At 59.4% G+C, this 9573-nt stretch overlaps 1 protein-coding gene across 5 annotated transcripts; it reads left to right on the top strand.

Annotated features, from left to right (window-relative positions):
- The first annotated feature begins 3084 nt into the window (after positions 1 to 3084).
- On the top strand, positions 3085 to 6451 carry ETV2 (ETS variant transcription factor 2). Of its 5 annotated transcripts, none has more exons than XM_029065285.2 (8): positions 3085 to 3536; positions 3751 to 3849; positions 3923 to 4028; positions 4141 to 4223; positions 4429 to 4551; positions 4742 to 5494; positions 5681 to 5793; positions 6213 to 6451. In XM_029065285.2, the coding sequence occupies exons 3-8, from the start codon at positions 3979 to 3981 to the stop codon at positions 6369 to 6371; spliced, it is 1281 nt and encodes a 426-aa protein (XP_028921118.1). In that variant the 5' UTR covers positions 3085 to 3536; positions 3751 to 3849; positions 3923 to 3978; the 3' UTR covers positions 6372 to 6451. The 5 variants fall into 5 exon arrangements, with proteins under 5 accessions (XP_028921118.1, XP_039768166.1, XP_028921116.1 ...); XM_029065283.2 differs by having other exon boundaries at positions 3086 to 3536; positions 3751 to 3810; XM_039912232.1 differs by having other exon boundaries at positions 3751 to 4028.
- The last annotated feature ends 3122 nt before the right edge of the window (positions 6452 to 9573 follow it).

The raw sequence follows: 9573 nt of genomic DNA, 5'->3' as shown, positions 1-9573 counted from the left end.
CGGGGTGGGTGGTAGAAAGAGAGAAGGGAGGAGAGGTAGGAGGGGGCAAGGTGATGGACAGCCTTGAAGCCTAGAGTGAGGAGTTTTTGTTTGGAGCGGAGGTTGATGGGCAACCACCGGAGTTGTTTAAGAAGGGGAGTGACATGCCCAGAGCGTTTCTGCAGGAAGATGAGCCGGGCAGCGGAGTGAAGAATAGACTGGAGCGGGGCGAGAGAGGAGGAAGGGAGGTCAGAGAGAAGGCTGACACCGTAGTCTAGCCAGGATATAACGAGAGCCTGTAGCAGTAAGGTAGCCGTTTGGGTGGAGTGGAAAGGGCAGATCTTGGCGATATTGTAAAGGTGAGACCGGCAGGTCTTGGTAACGGATCGGATGTGTGGGGTGAACGAGAGAGACGAGTCAAAGATGACACCGAGGTTGCGGGCCTGAGAGACGGGAAGGATGGTTGTACCATCCACGGTGATAGGGAAGTCTGGGAGAGGACCGGGCTTGGGAGGGAAGATGAGGAGCTCAGTCTTGCTCATGTTGAGTTTTAGGTGGTGGGCAGACATCCAGGTGGAAACGTCCTGGAGGCAGGAGGAGATGCGAGCCTGAAGGGAGGGGGAGAGGACAGGGGCAAAGATGTAGATCTGTGTGTCATCTGCGTCTGTCCCTACAGCTGTCTCCATATCTCTGTCTTCCTCTGGGTCTCTGTCTTTGCCTCTTTCTTTGGGTCTATCCCTGCATCTGTCTCAGTGGCTCTCTGTGTTTGTCTCCGGTCCTCTGTTATTGCTGATTCTGAGTCTCTGTCTCTGCCTCTCGGTGTCTCTTTGTGCTGGGGTCTGTCCTGTGTTTCTGCCTGTTTCTGTCATCATTCTTTGGGCTGTGTCTCCGGCTGTGGGTCTGCCTGTGTCTCGGTCTTTGAGTTTCAATCTATCTGGGTCTCTGCCCTGGGCCTCTGGACCTCTGTCTCTGACTCTGTCGATTTCTGCATCTCTGTCGCTGGTGGTGGTCGTCATTCATTCATTCATTAATTCATTCGTATTTATTGAGCGTTGACTCTGTGCAGAGTGCTGTTCTAGGCACTTGGAATGTACAATTCGGCAACAGATAGAGACAATCCCTGCCCAATGATGGGCTCACAGTCCCCACGAAGGCCCAGACCAGGCCTCCTGTTGCCACGGGGTTGGGTCAGTCAGGGCTCCACTAGCCTGGTCCAACTCAGAGGGCAGGGCTGGGGTGCAGCCCTCTCTTGGGGGACCCTGCAGGTGTGATTGGGGCGGGGGGTGCGGGGGGTGGTCACTCGACTGGGGCAGTGCAATCTGCCCCTCTCCCTGCCTCCAACTCCCCTTCACCAACTATGCTGCGCCAACCCGGCAGGACTCCTGTCCCTGTCCCTCCCCTTCCTCCTCCTTCTCCCCCTCCTCCTTCTCCCCCTCCTCTCCCTTCTCCCCCCTCTCCCCTGCTGACGTCTGCAGAGTCACATTTTCCCCTTTCCTGCTCCAGACGGGAATCCCGGGGTCGGGTCCCAGGGGTCAGCTTGGCCCCTGCCCCACAGGAAACACCTCTAATCCCTTTAACCCCCGGGGTCCCCCCAACTCTCTCACCTGCCAAGGGAGAGAGATGGGGGCACGGACAGGAAACAAGGGTTTGGTGAAGTCCACCGGACGGACGGGGGAGAGAGACAGAGACATATTCATTCATTCATTCATTCACTCAATCTTACTTATTGAGCGCTTACTGTGTGCAGAGGACTGTACTAAGCTCTTGGGAGAGTACAACACTAAACAGACACAATCCACTCATAATGAGCTTACAGTGTGTGTGTGGGGGGGAGTTCAGAGACAGATGACGAGGTATTTGTTAAGTGCTTACTATTTGTATTTGATGATATTTGATGATGATGGTTTTTGTCAAGGACTGTTCTAAGCACTGGGCTAGATTCAAGATATTCAGGTTGGACACAGTCCCTGTCCCACATGGGGAATCACAGTCTCAATCCCCATTTTACAGATGAGGTAACTGAAGCACAGAGAAGTTCAGTAATAATAATAGTAATGATGAGATTTTTTAAGCACTTACTATGTGCCAGACACTATACTAAGTGCTGGGGTGGTTAGAAGCAAATTAAGTTGGACACAGTCCCTGTCCCAGGTGGGGCTCACAGTCTCAATCCCCATTTTACAGATGAAGTAACTGAGGCCCAGAGAAGTGAAGTGATTTGCCCAAGGTTACACAGAAGACAAGTGGTGGAGCCAGGATTAGAACACATGTCCCTCTGACTCCCAGGCCTGTGCTCTATCCATTAGGCCCCAGACATGATTGGGGACAGAAAGAGACATGATTAGAGGAAGAGAAACTGAAACAACTCCTGACAGACAATATCAGTTACCGCATCTGTAAAATGAGGATTAATACTGTGAGTGCCAAGCAGAACAGGCACTGTGTCCAACCCAATTTGCTTGAATCATCCCTAGGGCTTAGTACAGTACTTGGCACATAGAAAGGGCTTAACCAATACCATAATTATCAGACAGACACATCGTTTGGGACAGAGACTTGTTCACAGACAAAGACAATGATTCAGTCAGATACAGAAGAAGACAAAGTCTAAGAGAGAGGCCGAGACACAGAGACAGTCAGACCATCAGAGATGGATAAAGTCTCACCGACACGGTGAGAAGGCAGGGACATGGTCAGAGACGGAACGAGAGAGGCTGAGATACTGTCAGAAACAAGGACAGAAAAACTGGTTCAGCGATAGAGAGATGGAGACACAGACTGAGAGAAAGAGAGGAAGGGACCCACACAGAGATGTGGTCTCAGAGAGACAGACACTGTTAGAGACAGGGACAAAGACTCAGAGACAGAGAGATGGAGGCACGGTATGAGAGAGACAGGGATGCTGTCAGAGACCAGAGAGACAGGGAGGAGTCAGAGACAGAGAGGTGGAGACACGGTTTGAGAGACAGAGACCAGATCAGAGAGACAGAGAGGCGGGGGCCTTGTCAGAGATAGAGGCCACCTAGCCATCGCCCCGCACCCCCGGCCCTCCTCCCTCCCGCCGATTGTGACGTCGTCCCCGGGGCCCCTGCAGGAAGTGAGCCGCATCCGGAGATAACCGGGCCCTCCTCGTCGCCACACAACCCAACTCGCCCCGCTCCCCCTTCCCCTCCCCCCCCCTTCCCCTTCCCCTCTCCCTTTCCCTTCCCCTCCCTCCTCCCCTTCTCCCTCCCTCTGCTGGCCCGAGGCTCCGCCCCCAGCCTGCCCCCATCCATGGACCCTCAGAATTCCCCCCAACAAGAGCCCTCTCCCTCTGCTCCCCAACCTCCTCCCAGACACCCAATCCAGCCGGACCACCCCCACACTCCATTCCCCAAGCCTCCCCAACCCCCCCGCCTCCCCAAGCCCCCCCAGCTCCCAGCCCCTGACCAGGGGAGGGAAGGTCAGCTCTAAGAGCCAGAGTCCACCCTCTCCGCCCGTCTCGGCCTGCCCCCGTGGGGCTCCGGTCACTCAGCGGATTGGAGAGGCCCGCTTGGGTCCCGCTTCCCAGCCGATCAGTGAGTGAGGATTCCTCCCTCCAACTCCCCAGTGAGGGTGGAGGTTGGGGTCAGGAGACTTTTAGATTGTTGAGCCCCAGGAGGGACAGAGACCACGTTTAATTCCCACCTGAGTATTTTCTCCCAGCGCTCGGTACAGTGTTCGGCCCGTAGTAAGCGCTTAATAAATACTCTTACTACTGTTTCCACGCCTCTCTCTCCCTCTCTGCCCTAGCCTGGCGCTGCTCCTCCGGCCCACGAAGCCCGTCCGCGCTCCCCTACCCTGAGGAAAGAGGTGACCGGTGGACCCCCCGGGGCGGGAGCGCTCGGACCGGTAAACCGCCCACCCCGCGGGGTCTGCTTCCACGCCCCCTCCCCTCGGTGCAACCTGACCCCTGCGTCGCCAGACCCCAGGACTCTGACGTCTCGGAAAATTGCCCCCCGGCGGGGGAGGGGCCGGACTATGAAAAGAGGCCGAGACCCCCGGGCTGAGCCGCAGGGAGCGAGGCGGAGGTGAGAGCTGGGGGTCGGGGGTCGGGGGGCAGAGGGAGCGGGGTCGTGGGGAGTCGGGCCGCCTGTCTGTGTCCGCCCCCTCACGCTCCCTCACCCATCTGGGCCAGGGCAGGGCGGCGATGGAGCAGGAGCGGTTTTGCTGGGATGCTCAGAACCCGCAGGAGATGCTGACGGGGGCGGAGCCCCGACTCCCGGGTAATAATAATAATAATAATAATAATAATAATGTTGGTATTTGTTAAGCGCTTACTATGTGCCGAGCACTGTTCTAAGCGCTGGGTAGACACAGGGTAAGAGGATAAGGGACCTAAGGAGGTAGACTCGGAGGGGGCCGAGGAGGAATCTGGGGGGTGGGGGTCGTCATGGATTCCCTGACGCTCTCTTGGTCTTTTCCCCCCAGGCTTGGACACCTTCTTCCCCGCGGACCTCCGCCTGGAGCCGCCCCCGGGACCCCTGATCTGGCCCGGGTCCTGCGTGCAGCCCGACATGGCGGAGCCCCTGCCCCCGGGAGCAGGGCTGAAAGGTAGCTGGGGCTCCGGGGGGCTGGGGGAGGCTGAGGGGGGCTACGGGGGTGGCTCCGGGCTTGCCCGCTGTCCCGCCCCCCAAACAGCAGCTCCTCGAGGCCCTCCCCGTCCGGGCTGCTCCCTTTGTTCGAGGACACGGCCTGATGCTTGACCCGTGATTCTCTCTCTGTCTCTGTCTCTCCCCCACAGATCCCGCCTCGCTGGGGCTCCCGTGGGCAGGGGATTGGGTCGATTGGCGGTGGCCCTGCCCGTCCTCGTGGGGTCCCCCGCCCGCTTCTGCCCCCCAGCCCGGCCTCGAAGGGACTCCGGACCCCGCGGGCAGCCGGGCCCGGACCCCCACTTCCAGCTTTCCCACCTACCCGGACAGGATCACCGTTCCGGACGGTAGCACCTGCTGGGAGGGGGTGGGGGCCTCGGCCTATGCCATCTCTGTGGACTGTGCCGCTGTCCCGGACGGTACCTGCTGGGAGGGGCTCGAGCCTTCGGCCTACACCGTCTCCGTGGATTGTGCCGCTGTCCCGGACGGTACCACCTGCTGGGAGGGACCTCTCCTAACGGGCTATGCCACTCCCTTGGACCGTGTCACCGTCCCGGACGGCACCGCCTGCTGGGAGGGGACCCCCTCCTCGGGCTATACCAGCCCTCCGGACAGTGCCACTGGCCCGGGCGGTGCCAACTGCTGGGAGGGGACGTCCCTCTCTGGCTATCCCGCTCCCCTGGACTGTGCCGCTGTCCCGGACGGGGCCACGTGCTGGGAGGGGACCCTGGCCTCGGGCTATAGCACCCGCCTGGACTTTGCCCCCGCTCTGGACGGTAGCGCTTGCTGGGAGGGGGCCAGTCCCTCGAGAACGGCCGCCCGACCGGACCGTACCTCCTCGCCGGCCGGGAGCAAGTGCGCGGCCTGCAGCCTTCCGTCCCGCAGTCCGAGGACCGGGCCCCGAGGTGCGGCTGGGAGAGGGCACGGGGCCCCCGGCTCTTGGGGGTCTGGTGGCGGGGAGGGAAGGGAAGGGGGCACGAAGGAACGGGGGCGGGAGGAGGGGCCCGAAGCTGCGGGCCCAGGGGCGGGGGGTTGAGGGCGGCCGAGGCAGGACCGGAGTCCTCAGCGGTCCTAGGCCGTCTTGCCCCCAGGCCCCATCCAGCTCTGGCAATTCCTCCTCGAGCTGCTGCGGGACCGGGCCGGCCACAGCTGCATCCGCTGGACCGGGAACAGCCGCGAGTTCCAGCTGTGCGACCCCAAGGAGGTAACGGCCCTCTCCCTTCTCCCGCCGCTGCCGCCCGCCTCGCCCACCTCAGGGAGTCATAATAATAATAATAATGATGATGATGAGATTTGTTAAGCGCTTACTATGTGCCAAGCACTGTTCTAAGCTGGGGGGGGTACCGGTTGTCCCACGTGGGGCTGTCCCATTTTACAGAGGAGGTAACTGAGCCCCAGAGAAATGAAGTGACTTGCCCAAGGTCACACAGCCGATAAGTGGCGGAGGAGGGATTAGAATCCAGGACCTCTGGTTTCCAAGCCCGGGTTCGTGCCCCTGAGCCACGCTGATTGCCAGGCGGCCGCACCCCCTCCCCGGGTCTGACCCCCTGGCGTCGGGGGGCCCCGCCGCCCGGCCCCGCGGCCCTCACTCCCGCCCCCGTCCCCTTCCCGCCCCCTCTCCAGGTGGCCCGGCTGTGGGGCGAGCGGAAGAAGAAGCCGGGCATGAATTACGAGAAACTGAGCCGGGGCCTGCGCTACTATTACCGCCGGGACATCGTGCGCAAGAGCGGGGGACAGAAATATACCTACCGCTTCGGGGGCCGCGTGCCCGGCCTGGCCTAAGTCGAGCTGGCCGGGGCCGGAGGAGGGGTCGGGGCCGGGGGCTGAGGCTGGGCCTCGGATAAAGCGTTTTGTGCCCCTCGCGTCTGTCTGTCTGTGTATCTGTCCCTCTCGGTGTGTCTCTCTCTGCCGCTGTCGCTGCTTGTAAGGCCATGGTCCGGCCGCCTTTCGGCTGCTGTTCTCGCCCACGTCCACAAAGGGGCACCAGTGCTCCGCCGCAAAGTTTGTACTGAGCGCCTACTCGGTGCAGAGCACTGTACTAAACGCATGGGAAAATGCAGAGTTAGTGGACATCATCATCAATGGCGCGTATGGTATCTGTGTAGCGCTTACCCTGTGCTAGACCGTGTACTAAGTATTGGGGGAGATACATGCTAATCCCGTATGAATGCCCATTTTTCAGATGATGATACTGATGGTTATTTGTTAAGCGCTTCCTATATGCCAAGCACTGTTCTAAGCGCTGGGGTAGATATGAGGTCATCAGGTTGTCCCACGTGGGGCTCACAGTCTTAATGCCTATTTTCCAGATGAGGTAAGTGAGGCACAGAGAAGTGAAGTGACTTGCCTAGGGACACGCAGCAGACAAGTGGCAGAGCCGGGATTGGAATCCAGATTCCGCTGACTCCCAGGTCCGGGATCTATCCATTAGTACATGCTGCTTCTCAACGATATTTATTGGGCTCTTACTGGGTATAGAGCACTGTACTAAGCGCGTGGGAGAATACAACAGAGTGGGTAGACACGTTCCTTGATCACAACCAGTTTACAGTCTAGTGAGACATGAGGGAGATGGACGCCACAATAAATCACAGCTGGGAAGAGGGAAAGGGCTTTCTGGACAGGCTTTATGGGCGAGTTCTAGGGGCGTAAACGGGGCTGCCGGCGGGTCAGGCCCTAGATGGCGGCGGGGCCCAGCGGCGGCTCTGAGGGCGAGGGAGCCCACGGGCGGGGACAAGGGGCTGCGCGGGAGGAGGCTTTCGCCCTTGGGGAAGGGGAAAAGAGGGGATGGGGGGGAAGAAGTAGAGGAGAGGGGAGCGGGGCTGCCGGCGCCGTCTCACCTGCCTCCTCCATCTGGATCTCCAGCCTCGCGGAAGCAGGGTGTTGGTGGCCTTGAGGACCATGGGGAAGAAATCCGCCTACTCCACTGGGATGAACTGATAATAATAGTAAAAATTGCAGTATTCGTTAAGCACCTAGTATGTTCCAGGCACTATACTAAGGGCTGGAGTGTACACATGCTAATCAGGTTGGACGCAGTCCATATCCTACATGGGGCTCACAAGTCTTAATCCCCATTGTGCAGCTGAGAGAACTAAAGTACAGAGACGTGAAGTGACTTGCCCAAGGTCACACAGTAGACAAGTGGCGGAGGCGGGATTAGAATCCTCGTCCCTTTGTCTCCCAGTCCCGGTCTCTATCCACTAGGCCACGGCCTGAAGGCGGGGCAACGTCTGGAGAAAACGTCTCCCTCTCCCACCTATTTCCCCGCCCTTAGAGACTCTGCCCTCGCCCTCAACTTCTCTCTCACCCCCCACCCCCAGATCCCGCTCCCCCACCCCGCTCAGCATCCGAACATGCCGTTCCCGGGAGATTTGAAGGGCCGGGATGCCGTCGTCAACCCGCGGCCTCTCTCGGGACCCTCGGGCTCCGGACTCAAACTCCGGATCTGCGGCTTCGCTGCGGGAAGGCGGCAGAGTTGGGAGAGGGGGGCTGTCACTCCAGCCGCCCCCCGCCTCGGAAAGAATCCTCGACAGTGAACCCCCGCTCCTCTCCCCCGCCAGACCCTCACAGGAGAGCAGCGTGGCTTAGTGGAAAGAGCCCGGGTTTGGGAGTCAGAGGACGTGGGTTCTAACCCCGGATCTGCCACCTGTCTGCTGTGTGACCTTGGGCAAGCCACTTAACTTCTCTGTGCCTTAGTTACCTCATCTGTAAAATGGGGATGAAGACTGTGAGCCCCACGTGGGACAACCTGATTACCTTGTTTCTATTCCAGCGCTTACAGCAGTGCTTGGCACATAGCAAGCGCTTAACAAATACCATTATTAATTAATTAGGTGGCCCCGCCCTTTCTCGCAGGCTCCGAGCCAGCAGCAGCTGGAAAGATTGGGGTGGGAGTCGTACTGTTCCCTGCCAGACCTTAGTCCTTTCCTCGCCAACGGGAGAGAGAGTCTGGACCCTTCTCCCCTCGACCCCACAAGGGAGCGGTCTAGATACTCCCAGCCCCTTGGGAGAGGTCTAGGCAACGGGGGCAAGGGAGATAGTCATGAGATGTCCCGCTGTCTCCCTCAGTCGAGATAGTCCTACAAGACATGGGTCGATTCCGAGAGGAAGGGATCGTTGTCTGAAGAGTTATCCGTTTCTCTCCTGCCTCCCGTTTCCCCTTCTAGACCGTAAGCTCCTCGTACTCAGGGAACGTGTCTACCAGCTCGATTATATTGTCTCTCAAGCGCTTAGTTCAGTGGTCTGCACCTAGTAAGCGCTCAAAAAATGCGATCGAGTGATAAGTGGCATAGACTTCTCTGTCCTTCGAAAGCAGTCTGGATCCCCGACTCTCTCTCTCTTTCCCGGGGCACGGTGTCTAGACTCCCCTCACTGACGGCCATAATCTGGATGTTCTTGCTGTCCTTCGTGCAGGATTCGAATTTCGAGGAACAGGCAAGCCTCCCTCCCCCCAGGCCAGGCTCGGTCAGCAGGACCCCGAGCCTCACGGACTTCTCGTCGATCTGGTCCACCGAGTACGGGCTCTCACCCTCTGAGGGGGCTCCCCGTCCGGAGACCGTCAGCTTAGCTGCGCTTCGCCGCGCAGCACTGAGGATGGAGGGCAGGTTGGGCGGGGGTCGGCAGGGCACCGGGGCAGGAAGGGGAGAAACAGGTGGGGTGGGACCCGCGGGTCGGGGGGACCGACCGGACGGGATAGGAAGTTAGGAGGTTCAGGGCAGGACCCCGGAGGAAGTAGAATGAGTGAGTGGGGGGCCCCGTGAGGAGGAAATCTCGGGTCAGGGTCATGGGAGCCAAGGGCGAGGGATCAGGGCTCCTCACCTTTGCAGATGAAGTTGGAGAAGACTCCCGGATCCACCTCGCCTCAGCCAGGTACGATGGATATCAGTTTGGAATCACTTTGGGTAGCCGCTGGAGAAGAGGAGATGGGTTGTCACCCCTACTCCCACCCGTTGCAGGGGCCCCAAACTTCTAACCTGTGTAA

This window comes from Ornithorhynchus anatinus, chromosome 5 (genome assembly GCF_004115215.2).
Source record: "Ornithorhynchus anatinus isolate Pmale09 chromosome 5, mOrnAna1.pri.v4, whole genome shotgun sequence".
In the NCBI taxonomy this organism is placed as follows: domain Eukaryota; kingdom Metazoa; phylum Chordata; class Mammalia; order Monotremata; family Ornithorhynchidae; genus Ornithorhynchus; species Ornithorhynchus anatinus.
This window is presented reverse-complemented; position numbering and strand designations above follow the sequence as displayed.

Excerpts from the sequence above, each read along its gene's own strand:
- ETV2 (XM_029065285.2), top strand. The coding sequence starts at position 3,979 with ATGAAAAGAGGCCGAGACCCCCGGGCTGAGCCGCAGGGAGCGAGGCGG. Across the intron at positions 4,224-4,428 it reads GGCGGAGCCCCGACTCCCGG|GCTTGGACACCTTCTTCCCC; the intron begins GTAATAATAATA and ends TTTTCCCCCCAG. Across the intron at positions 5,794-6,212 it reads AGCTGTGCGACCCCAAGGAG|GTGGCCCGGCTGTGGGGCGA; the intron begins GTAACGGCCCTC and ends CCCCCTCTCCAG.